Raw genomic sequence first — 11,505 nt, 5'->3', positions numbered from 1 at the left:
AGTTTTGCTCTGTTGCCCAGGCTGGAGTGCAGTGGTGGGATCTCAGCTCACTGCAACCTCTGCCTCCCGGGTTGAAGTGATTCTCTCACCTCAGCCTCCCGAGTAGCTGGAACTACAGGCACCCGCCATCATCCCTGGGTGATTTTTGTATTTTTGTACAGATGGTTTCACCATGTTGGCCAGGCTGGTCTTGAACTCCTAACCTCAGGTGATCCGCTGGCCTTGGCCTCCTAATGTGCTGGGATTATAGGCGTGAGCCACCACGCCCAGCCTACCTATTCTTTTTTTAAGAGACAGAGTCTCACTCTGTTGCCCAGGCTGGAGTGCATTGGCACAATAATGACTCACCGCAGTGAGCTTCTGGGCTCAAGCGATTCTCCTGTCCCAGCCTGCTAAGTAGCTGGGACTACAGCCACCATGCCTGGCTGATTTTTTTTTTGTAGAGATGGGGACTTATCATGTTGCCCAGGATGGCTCTTTAAAAAAAGAGAGGGCCAGGTGCAGGGGCTCACGCCTGTAATCCCAGCACTTTGGGAGGCTGAGGTGGGCAGATCACCTGAGGTCAGGAATTCGAGACCAGCCTGGCCAACATGGCGAAACCCTATCTCTACTAAAAAAAAAAAAATACAAAATTAGCTGGGTATGGTGGCATGCGCCTATAATCTCAGCCACTTGGAAGGCTGAGGTATGAGAATCACTTGAACCCTGGAGGCGGAGGTTACAGTGAGCTGAGATTTCGCCATTGTACTCCAGCCTGGGCAACAAGTGAAACTCGGCTGGGTGCAGTGGCTCACACCTGTAATCCCAGCACTTTGGGAGGCTAAGACAGGTGGATCACCTGAGGTTGGGAGTTCGAGACCAGCCTGACTAACATGGAGAAACCCTGTCTCTATTTAAAAAAAAAAAAAGTGAAACTCTATCTCAGAAAAAAAAAGAAACAGCCCAGCAAGCTAAGAATAGGATGGTTCTTTATGTGCCGGGCACTATCCTAAGTGTTGTCTGCGGGTTTTCTCATAATAGGCCTCATCTGTGAGAGATGTTACTGTTACACTTACCTTACAATTGAGGTAACAGTCCTAGAGAAATGAAGCACCCCGCCCACAATCAGACAGGAGGGAAGTGACGCAGCTGGCATAGGGACAAGGCTCTGAGCTGCAGCCACTGTCCTGTCATTTCCCTGCAGAACCACATCCCTGTGTTTAGTCCAGCACTTACAGACGGCTCGCTGGGCGACATGATCTTCTTCCATTCCTACAAGAACCCGGGCCTGGTACTGGACATCGTTGAGGGTAAGATGCTGGGGCCACAGAGGGGAGGGGAAGGAGGGCCAGTTGAGCCCAAGGCCTGACTTCGGCCCTCTTCCTCCAGACCTGAGGCTCATCAACACGCAGGCCATCTTTGCCAAGTGCACTGGGATGATCATTCTGGGTGGGGGTGTGGTCAAGCACCACATTGCCAACGCCAACCTCATGGTGAGTGGGGGTGGCACTCCGGCCCACTGTGAAGACGTGCTGTGTGCTAGGCCTATGCTATGCGCTGGGGAGACAGGATGAATAGACAGGCCAGGATCCCTGCTCCCCAGGACTGATGTTCTAGTTGGGGAGATAGGAAAACAGTAGAGGTCCCAGTGACATCCTTGTCAGGTGGCAGTCATTGCTACGAAGACTAGATGATGGGATAAGAAGAGAAAGGGTGCTGTCCAATAAGGGGTGTTGGAAGGAGGCTTCTGGAAGTGTGAGCTGGGAGCAGAGGTCTGGGGTTTGGGGAAGCTCCTCCCGGGAGCCACATGGTTATCTACCATGCCAGGAGTTTCTGCAGCTATGCTAGGATTGGGTTCTGGATTGCAAAGTTCTCAGCAGAGGGAACAGCCGGTGCAAAGGCTCTGGAGTGCCTGAAGCAATCCAGGAACAGCTGGGAGACTGGTGAGGGGAGAGTGGAGTGGTGAGGGCCAGGAGGTGATGCGGGGAGGTGTCTGGGGAGCCTGCTGGGCCTTGTAGGCTGAGGCAAGGGCTTTGGCCTTTGCACTGAGGGAGGTGGGGGTTCCCGTGCTCTCTCTGGTGGCCACGTGGGGAACAGATGGTGGCAGGCGAGTGAGAACTGCAGTCCAGGGCCATGGTGACCATGCAGGGACCAGGGTCGGGCCCGTGGAGGCGGGAGGTGGCTAGGTTTGCAGGGCTTCTGAAGATAGAGTTGACACCTCTGGGACACATGGCCATTGTTGCCCAGCAGCTCTAGTGACCCCAAGCATTGCCATGAGCCCTGTCTGGGAGCGAGGGGCTGCCAAGGACTTCCTTCATCTAGCACGCACACCGCAGCCTGCTTGGCTATAGTGTCCCTTTCTGTGTCTGTCTCCTGTGACTGGCTGACTGGGCACACCCTCCCTATTCCCTCCCTACAGCGGAACGGGGCCAACTATGCTGTCTACATCAACACGGCCCAGGAGTTCGATGGCTCTGACTCGGGCGCCCGACCAGACGAGGCTGTCTCCTGGGGCAAGATCCGGATGGACGCACAGCCTGTGAAGGTATGGGTGGGCTGGACAGGGTACAGGGTCTCCGGGACTATGGCCATGGGTCCCACAGCTTACCCAGTACCCCCCTACAGGTCTATGCCGATGCCTCCCTGGTCTTCCCCCTGCTTGTGGCTGAAACCTTTGCCCAGAAGGTGGATGCCTTCATGCCCGAGAAGAACGAGGACTGAGCAGCTGCGGTTCCAGGGAGGCCTTATCCCCCCTCTATTTATTAATTTGCAGACCCAGCCCCTCCCCTACTCCTTGGTCAGCTGCATCTCTAGAATAAAATGGTCTCTGCGGTCCTTCTGCATCTTTGTCTGTCCTTGGTCCTGGTGGTAGGTCCTCCGGCTTCAGCCTGCTCCATCCTCTGCCTCATAGGCCTCCTCCCGCCAGCAGTGAACGCTGCCTCCCATGGCGGTCAGCAGGCAGGGCTCCGTGGGGTGGTAGGCCAGTGATTGCACCACGCCGTGACCCACAGGCAGAGCCAGAGCCAGGGCACCCTGTGGAGCAAGGGATGGGGAATGGTTATCTGTGGCTAGGCTGTGCCCTGGTTCCTGAGGTCCCTGAGCACCCCCATCTCAGTCCTTCCTGGAGCTCTCTGTCATCTCTCTCCTGACCTTCAGCCACCTGCCTCTAATTGCCTCCTGGACACTGCAAAATAAATCTACCCTAGACTGAGCCCCTCAGTAGCTCTGTCCTCCCAGGCCACATGTCTTGGGAGTCTCTTTTATTGATTTTTTAATTGTTTAATTTTTAAAAATAGGTTGGGTGCGGTGGCTCACGCCTGTAATCCCAGCACTTTGGGAGGCCAAGGTGGGCAGATTGCAAGGTCAGGAGTTCAAGACCAGCTTGGTCAATATGGTGAAGCCCAGTCTCTACTAAAAATACAAAAATTAGCCAGGCATGGTGATGGGCACCTATAGTCCCAGCTACTCAGGAGGCTAAGGCAGGAGAATCGCTTGAATCCGGGAGTTGGAGGTTGCAGTAAGCTGAGATTGGGCCACTGTACTCCAGCCTGGGTGACAGAGTGAGACTTTGTCTCAAAAAAAAAAATTACAGATGAGGTCTTGCCATGTTGCCCAGGCTGGTCTTGAACTCCTGCTGGCCTCAAGTGATCCTCCCACCTTGGCCTCCTAAAGTGCTAGGATTACAGGTGTGAGCCACTGTGCTTGGCCTTGGGAGTCTTTTCCTTGCACCTGACATTCCTCTGTCAGTCAGTCCTCTTGGCTCTGCTTCTAGACCGTGCCCAGACACTGCTGATTTTCTGCCACCACCCTGCTTGGAGCATGCCTTATTCGCAGTTTCCCTGTTCCCTGCCACCAGCTGGGCTCCATCCTGCCCACTTGGCAGCCCCAATAATCCCCATTTTCCCTGATACCCTTTGGTTACAGCATGATGTAAATAGTTCCTCAAGCAAGCTACAGTTCCTCTTTCCACCTTGAAAATGCTTCCCGTGCCTGCCCTCCAAGGCAACTTCTGGTCTACTGTGCCCACAAGAAATAGGTGGAACATTCTAGCTATCTTACTTCCTAAAGCAAGATTTTGTCCCCTAAGTCTCCAGGGTCCCCCAGTTCCCTCCATCCTCTTAATGGGCCTTAGTTCCTCTGGCCAAGCCCATGGCTGATGTCTCCTTCACTGTGGTCCCCCAAGCCCTGATCCTGCCACACCAGGATGGTCTGTTTCTGGCCTGACTCCGCACCAGGCTGGAACATGTCAAGGACGGGGCTCAGGGCTTGAAACCATGCACAAGGATGCTCAGATGTAGCTCCAATTTCTTGAATGACTACAGCCCTGTCTCACCCAGGGTTAGACATGGGTGTTGGCTCTCCTTTGCCCAGGGGTCAGTGCCAGTAGCTTGGCCTGGCATCTGTGGCCCAGCCTGACCTGGATCTTGCTGCAGCTGCTGCCACCCTGAAGCCTTTGTTTCCTGGCTGATGCATGTGCAGGCCATACCTCTACACCTTAGCATATGCTGTTCCCTTTGTCTGGAATGCCCTTTGTGCCTCATCATCTCACTTCTTCAAGATCCTAGCTCAGGCTTGGTGCAGTGGCTCGGGCCTGTAATCCCAGCACTTTGGGAGGCTGAGGTGGTGGATCACTTGAGGTCAGGAGTTTGACACCAGCCTGGCCAACATGGTGAAACCCTGTCCCTACTAAAAATAATAAAAAAAAAATTAGCTGGGTGTGGGTGGTGGGCACCTATAATCCCAGCTACTCGGGAGGCTGAGACACAATAATCACCTGAACTCTGGTGGGGGCAGAGGCTGCAGGGAGCTTAGATTGCCCTATTCCAGCCTGGGCAACAGAGTGAGACTCCATCTCAAAAAAAGAAAAAAGATCCTAGCTTTCAGGTCCTGGAGTGACTGGGGTAAAGACAGGGCTGAGATGGGGCAGGCACCTAGGTATGAGGTGGGGCTGGGGGCACCTCACCTCCACCAGGTCCCAGAAGAACACCTTCCCGTCCTCAGAGCAGCTGACCACATGTGTGTCTCGCTCACTCAGGCAGCAGTCCAGCTTGTACTCCTGGTTCTTATGGCCCTTGTACCTAGGGCAGGCAGGATGGGGGTCTTGGTCCTTTCCAGGGGTAGGAGAGGAGGGAAGGGGACCCCATGACCACAAGGACTCACTCGCCTAGCAGTTCCCCTGTGTCTTTGTCCAGGAGCCGCAATGTGGAGTCCAGGCTGGACACTAGGGTGCACTGCCCGTCCCGGCTGAAGCAGGTGCAGGTGATGGGGCCTTGGGAGAGGGGCGGGTAGTGAGGCTGGGGTGCCCCTAGCTGGTCCCCCATCTTCCCTGCCTATCCCACATCCCCGGCCACTCACTGCCCACGTAGTCTGAGAAGAGCTGCCCCTTCCTCAGGTCATAGCGTCTCACGCGGCCATCCACAGAGCTGCAGGAGAGGGTAGGTCCAGTGGGAGCCTTGACTAGGCGCCATGGCTCCAGGCAGCACTGTGCGTTCCCAGCCCGCTGGGCCTGCTCATCCAGGGTACAGGGGTGGAATTCTGAAGCTCTGGCCTTGAGACTCAGGCCCAAGGCTAATCAGGCTAACTCCATCATTTCCACGACCCACACCCCCTTTCCAAATCCATGGAGTCCTTCTGATTCCCCCTTTTCCTGCATTCTCCAGCTCTTCCTCCTCAGTACTAAGGACGTCCCACCACTTTCCCCACCACCCAACGCCAGCATCTGGACTACTCTGGTCTCTATGCACCTTCACAGCCACCAGAGGGAGTACTTTTCAAAGTACAGTAGACTCGTGAACAATGCAGATCTGAATCCAGAGTCCACTTATATGTGGATTTCTTCTGCCTCTTTCAGCCCTGAGAAAGCAAGACCAACTCCTCCTCTAACTTATTTTTTATTTTTATTTTATTTTTTTTAAAAAGAGACAGGGTCTCACTATGTTGCCCAGGCTGGAGTGCAGTGGCTATTCACAGGCGCTATCCCACTACTGATCAGCACGGGAGTTTTGACCTGCTCCGTTTCCGACCTGGGCCGGTTCACCCCTCCTTAGGCAACCTGGGGGTTCCCCGCTCCCATATTGATGCCGAACTTACTGCGGACACCCGATCAGCATAGCGCACTACAGCCCAGAACCCCCGGACTTAAGAGATCCTCCAGCCTTAGCCTCCCAAGTAGCTGGGACTATAGGCACACACCACCGCGCCCGGCATTTTTATTTATTTATTTTATTTTTTGAGACAGAGTCTTGCTCTGTCGCCAGGCTGGAGTGCAGTGGCATGATCTCTGCTCACCCCTGCAACCTCTGTCTCCCAGGTTCAAGTGATTCTCCTGCCTCAGCCTCCTGAGCAGCTGGGACTACAGGTGTGAGCCACCGCCCCCGGCCCTCCTCCACCTTCTCAATGTGAAGATCTTTATGATCTCCACTTAATGAATAGAAAAAGGTATTTTTTTCTTCCTTATGATTATTTTTTAAAAAATTATTTTATATATATATATTTTTTTGAGAGAGTCTTGCTCTGTCGCCTAGGTTGGAGTACAGTGGTGCAATCTTGGCTCATTGCAACCTCCAACTCCTGGGTTCAGGCGATTCTTCTGCCTCAGCCTCCAGAGTAGCTGGGACTAGGCTCCCGCCACCATGCCTGGCTAATTTTTGTATTTTTAGTAGAGATGGGGTTTCACCATGTTAGCCAGGCTGGTCTCAAACTCCTGACCTCAGGTGATCCGCCCACGTCAGCCTCCCAAAGTGCTGGGATTACAGGCTTGAGCCACCACATCCAGCCTGATTTTTTTTTTTTTTTTGACAGAGTCTGTCTGTTACCCAAGGTAGAGTGCAGTGGTGCCTGAAACTCCTGAGCTCAAGCGATCCCTTCCACCTGAGCCTCTCGAGTAGCTGGGACTACAGCTTTGTGCTACTGCGCCCAGGTGACAGTAGGTTTTAATCTGAGCATGGGGGCAGCTATGATTCCCAGTGGCACCTGGGGTAAGACCAGGTCCTGGCTCCACTCACCCTGCCAGGACCTCGTGGTCTGACACCTTCACGCAGGACACGCCATCTCTGGCCTCATCCAGCGTCTGCACTGGCTCAGGCCTCCGTGAGCGGCAGTCCCAACAGCGGATACTGGAATCAATAGAGCCTGTGAGGCCAGCATGATGGTGAGGTCAGTTTTGGACTGGGAGGGCAGCACCCTGGGCCCCCCTGCCGAGGCCCCAGACTCACCGGACAGGATAACTGTGGCCTCTTCATTAAACTGCACCGTGTTCACCTTCTGAGAAAGTTATTGTCACTCAGAGGAGGCTGGACTTTGGAGGATTGGGATAAAGGTAGGGTTCCCAGTGTCAGTTAAAGCAAAGGCGAGGAGAAGGGGAGGTGAAAGGTTTTGGGGGAACTGCGAGGACAGGGGTTGGTGACTGCCTAGCGTGGCACGCGGAGCGGGGAATCGCCATCTGGGGAAGGGATCCTTATGGTGTAATGGAGAGTGTCCTTGTCACCACCTATGCGCTAAACGGGTCCCCTCCGCTCCAATGAAGGTCTCTAGGCTTTCACTCACCCCTGCGTGGCCCCGGAATTTGCGCACGACCTGCCCCGATGCCACATCCCACAGGACCACCGCCTTGTCTCCGCCGCCGGAGCAGAGGCTGCTGTTGTCAAAGGAGCTGGAGGACAGGAGGAGGAGTATCAGCATCGAACTCGGATCCCAGCCTCAGCGCTCCCATCCCGGCCTGGCCCCCGGCTCACCCGGCCGCATCCAACACCTCGTAGCCGTGGCCGCTGTACGTCCGCAGCAGCGTCCCCCGAAGTGGATTCCATAGTTTCAGGGTCTTGTCGCTGCCGCACGTCAGGCAGTAATTGCCATCCACTGGGGAACACCAGGCGGGGGTTACTGGGCCGCCGGCCTCAGGAGGCGGCAGGAGGACCCGGAATGAAGACAAAGGCCCTCACCGTTAAATCGTACGGCTCGCACCGCCCCTTGCCCGCAGTCCAGCGTCTTCAACCGTTTCTGCGGCAGCTCCGGTGGCCGCGGCTTTGGTTCAGGGAAAGCCATGGTCCCAGGGTCCCTTCCTCGCCGCTTTAAATCGGTGTGTACGGAAGATTCCGCGCCTTGGAAACCCACGCTTGGGTGTAACCCTATTATTGTCCTCCCTGACCTACTTCCTGTTTCTTCCGGTTTCATTTTGGCATTTGAGTGCTCGGGTTAGAGCTATTCAAGTCCGCTTTCAGGTTATTTTCCCAATTTCCCCTTGCAAGGAAGATTTCTGGGCTCTCCTGTCTCCATTCTCTGGGTAGGGGGAGTCCAAGCCTCCGTCCTGAGGAACGGAAATGCGAGGGCTTTGGGTGTTACTCTAAAGTCTGCCCTTCACTTGCATACCGGAAGCTGCCATTCCCGCAGCGGAAGAGGCGTGACCGGGCTTTCGACTAGCTATGTCCACTAACAATATGTCGGACCCACGGAGGCCAAACAAAGTACTGAGGTGAGGACACCAGCGTCATGGCCACCGGGTTCGGGTTGTGGGTGTGGATCGGGGCCCTGGGAAGCGCCTGTCCATCCCGAGGGCGGTACCTGAGCGCCCCTGACCCTCGAGCCTGTCGCAGGTACAAGCCCCCGCCGAGCGAGTGTAACCCAGCCTTGGACGATCCGACGCCGGACTACATGAACTTGCTGGGCATGATCTTCAGCATGTGCGGCCTCATGCTTAAGGTGGGCGGGGTTGAGCTTCCACGGGTGTAGTTGGACCTGAAAACGAGGCCAGGTTTGGAATGAAGAGGGGCGTCTGGCCGGCGCTAATGGGACGGGACCTGAGATCGGCCGGGAGTGGGGCTGGGGTAACGCTGGGCCAAAAAAGCCCCAGTCTTTGGGGAAGTCAAGGATTTGGGTCAGGGTGGGGATGTGGCAGATTGGTCTGCGGGTGGGGCCAGGCTTTGAAGCAACTTGGAGGGGACTCGTGGAAAAAGGGCAGGGTCTCAAGCATGTGGTATGTCTGAGTCTCTCTTGGCCCTGAGAGACACAGGCCGGGCAGTAGGACTGGAAACCATGTATCTGGAGTATGCCATGTGCTGGTGGGACTAAGAACTCTCGAGGGGTAAGATCCCAGCTGCATCAGATGGAATCAGTGGGCACGAACTGGTGTCTGGAAAGGTGACTTCGGGGGATTCATTGGTGTGCCTTTCACTGACCTAACCTGCCCACCCACCTATTTTTCCCCAGCTGAAGTGGTGTGCTTGGGTCGCCGTCTATTGCTCCTTCATCAGCTTTGCCAACTCTCGGAGCTCAGAGGACACGAAGCAAATGATGAGTAGCTTCATGTGAGACTTGGCTTAGAGGATGAGGAACTTATGAGTAAGGGGTGGGGGGACCCGTCTGCCCATCCTGGACTGACACCTCTCTCCTGTCTCAGGCTCTCCATCTCTGCTGTGGTGATGTCCTATCTGCAGAATCCTCAGCCCATGACGCCCCCGTGGTGATACCAGCCTAGAAGGGTCACATTTTGGACCCTGTCTATCCACTAGGCCCAGCCTTTGGCTGTTCAACCTGCTGCCCTCAGCTGCCGTCCTGGACTTCCTTGAATGAGGCAGTCTCAGTGCCCCCAGCTGGATGGAGGGAATCTGGCCCTTTCCTAGAGAACACCCTAGGCCTACCCCTCCTGCCTCCCTTCCCCTGCCCACTGCTAGGGGATATGCTATCCATGTTTCTAGGGGTATCCATTTGCTTTCTCGTTGAAAAATGTTAATAATAAAGTTTTTCACTCTGGCCGTCAGCCTCTTCTGTTCATTAGGGTGTTCCTCCTAATTGAGGGGAAGAGCTCTAGCTCCACAGGCCTGGTGTAGGGCCCCAGTCTGGAGGCTTCTGGCTGTTCATTTGCGTACTTCATAAACATTTGTCTTAAGTCAGGTGCTAGGGACAAGACAGGGACTTCTGCCCTCTGGCAACTCACCAGATGGCCCTGCTGACCTAGATAATCTGGGCTTTGGTTTCCTTTTTTTTTTTTTTTTTCCTTTAAAAAAAAAAAAAGCCAGGCGTGGTAGCTCACATCTGTAATCCCAGCACTTTGGAAGGCACTTTGCCACTGAACTCCAGCCTGGTGACAGAGCCAGACTCCATCTCGGAAAAAAAAAACAAAACCATAGGGCCTTGATCTGTCATGCAGGCTGAGTGCAGTGGCCCGATCTCTGCTCACTGCAGCCTCAAACTCCTGGGCTCAGTCCTCCCACCTCAGCCTCCCATGTAACTGGGATCATAGGCACGTGCTATCATGCCCAGCTAATTTTTGTTTTTTGAGACAGTTTCAATCTTGTTGCCCAGGCTGGAGTGCAATGGCGTGATCTGTATCTCGGCTGACTGCAAACTCTGCCTCCCTTGTTCAACGATTCTTGTGCCTCAGCCTCCCAAGTAGCTGGGATTATAGGCCTGTGCCACTATGCCCAGCTAATTTTTGTATTTTTACTAGAGGCAGGGTTTCATGGTGTTGGTCAGGCTGGTCTTGAACTCCTGACCTCAGGTGATCCACCCGCCTCCCAAAGCACTGGTGTTTTGGTTTTGTTTTGTTTTCAGACACAGTCTCACTCTGTCACCCAGACTGGAGTGGACATGATGTTACTGCAGCCTTGGCTTTCTGGTGGTCAACCTCCTAAGTAGCTGGAACTGAAGCAGGAGAATAGAAGAGGAAATTGGAGGTTGGATAAAAGGAGAAATGAGTAGGAGCAGAAGCAGGATAAAGAGGCAGGTAAGCAAGAAGCAAGATAAGCAGAAGTTGACCTGAAATAAAAGTGACAAAGAAGTAAGGAGACCCCATGGCTGGCTAAATTCAGACCGAACCAGCAAGGGGCAGCTCCTAAAAGATGGGCATGCACACTAGAGAGAAAATATATCCTAAAAATGACTGCATATGGCAATTAGGTCATTAAAGCTCATGCATATGGGCTACATTTAATGCATATACTTAAAATTGTGGGATGGAAGCAACCAAGAAATTAACCCACCCATCAAAAGGCACATACTTGCTAGAGATTAGGCAGCCCGGGAAAGAAAAAAACATCTAAAAGAACCCTGGGGCCGGGCAGAGTGGCTCACGTCTGTAATCCCACCATTTTGGGAGGCCTAGGTGGGTGGATCACTTGAGGTCAGGAGTTGGAGACCAGCCTGGCCAACATGGTGAAATCCCATCTCTACTAAAAATACAAAAATGAGTCAGACATGATGGCGCATGCCTGCAATTCCAGGTACTTGGGAGGCTGAGGCAGGAGAATCACTTGAACCCAGGAGGCAGAGGTTGCAGTAAGCTGAGATCACACCATCCCACTCCAGCGTGGGTGACAGAGTGAGATTCGGTATCAAAAAAACAGAAAAACAAACAAAAAAGGCCGGGCGCGGTGGCTCAAGCCTGTAATCCCAGCACTTTGGGAGGCCGAGGCGGGTGGATCACGAGGTCAAGAGATCGAGACCATCCTGGTCAACATGGTGAAACCCCGTCTCTACTAAAAATACAAAAAATCAGCTGGGATTACAGGCACATGCCACCATGCCCAGCTGATT

General features: G+C 54.1%; 3 protein-coding genes across 6 annotated transcripts in view; 2 read left to right on the top strand and 1 right to left on the bottom strand.

The window, feature by feature from the left end:
- Nucleotides 1–2,816, top strand: part of DHPS (deoxyhypusine synthase) — a 5,356-nt gene extending 2,540 nt beyond the window's left edge. For all 4 annotated transcript variants that reach the window (XM_032265844.1, XM_032265842.1, XM_032265846.1 and 1 more), the window contains 4 exons: nt 1,184–1,289; nt 1,369–1,472; nt 2,399–2,524; nt 2,605–2,816. In XM_032265844.1, the coding sequence (XP_032121735.1) occupies nt 1,184–1,289; nt 1,369–1,472; nt 2,399–2,524; nt 2,605–2,700 (432 nt within the window). In that variant the 3' untranslated portion in view covers nt 2,701–2,816. The remainder of the gene's footprint in view (nt 1–1,183; nt 1,290–1,368; nt 1,473–2,398; nt 2,525–2,604) is intronic.
- Nucleotides 2,706–8,172, bottom strand: WDR83 (WD repeat domain 83). Its single transcript, XM_032265847.1, has 9 exons — nt 7,917–8,172; nt 7,713–7,833; nt 7,525–7,630; nt 7,194–7,242; nt 6,984–7,110; nt 5,335–5,402; nt 5,140–5,248; nt 4,943–5,057; nt 2,706–3,012 (listed from the first exon to the last, which is right to left on the bottom strand). Exons 1-9 carry the CDS (start codon nt 8,146–8,148, stop codon nt 2,863–2,865), a joined length of 1,077 nt encoding a protein of 358 aa, XP_032121738.1. The 5' UTR covers nt 8,149–8,172; the 3' UTR covers nt 2,706–2,862.
- On the top strand, nt 8,167–9,725 carry WDR83OS (WD repeat domain 83 opposite strand). Its single transcript, XM_032265849.1, has 4 exons — nt 8,167–8,446; nt 8,568–8,673; nt 9,181–9,278; nt 9,371–9,725. Exons 1-4 carry the CDS (start codon nt 8,397–8,399, stop codon nt 9,435–9,437), a joined length of 321 nt encoding a protein of 106 aa, XP_032121740.1. The 5' UTR covers nt 8,167–8,396; the 3' UTR covers nt 9,438–9,725.
- The last annotated feature ends 1,780 nt before the right edge of the window (nt 9,726–11,505 follow it).

The sequence above is a fragment of the Sapajus apella genome, unplaced genomic scaffold (assembly GCF_009761245.1).
Source record: "Sapajus apella isolate SASKATOON/1434 unplaced genomic scaffold, GSC_monkey_1.0 scaffold152, whole genome shotgun sequence".
In the NCBI taxonomy this organism is placed as follows: domain Eukaryota; kingdom Metazoa; phylum Chordata; class Mammalia; order Primates; family Cebidae; genus Sapajus; species Sapajus apella.
Note: the sequence above shows the minus strand (reverse complement) of the source record. Positions and strands in the feature narration are given on the sequence as shown.

Excerpts from the sequence above, each read along its gene's own strand:
- WDR83 (XM_032265847.1), bottom strand. The coding sequence starts at position 8,148 with ATGAAACCGGAAGAAACAGGAAGTAGGTCAGGGAGGACAATAATAGGG. Across the intron at positions 7,834-7,916 it reads GCGAGCCGTACGATTTAACG|TGGATGGCAATTACTGCCTG; the intron begins GTGAGGGCCTTT and ends GGTGTTCCCCAG. Across the intron at positions 7,631-7,712 it reads GAGGTGTTGGATGCGGCCGG|CTCCTTTGACAACAGCAGCC; the intron begins GTGAGCCGGGGG and ends CCTGTCCTCCAG.
- WDR83OS (XM_032265849.1), top strand. The coding sequence starts at position 8,397 with ATGTCCACTAACAATATGTCGGACCCACGGAGGCCAAACAAAGTACTG. Across the intron at positions 8,674-9,180 it reads TGTGCGGCCTCATGCTTAAG|CTGAAGTGGTGTGCTTGGGT; the intron begins GTGGGCGGGGTT and ends ATTTTTCCCCAG. Across the intron at positions 9,279-9,370 it reads CAAATGATGAGTAGCTTCAT|GCTCTCCATCTCTGCTGTGG; the intron begins GTGAGACTTGGC and ends CTCCTGTCTCAG.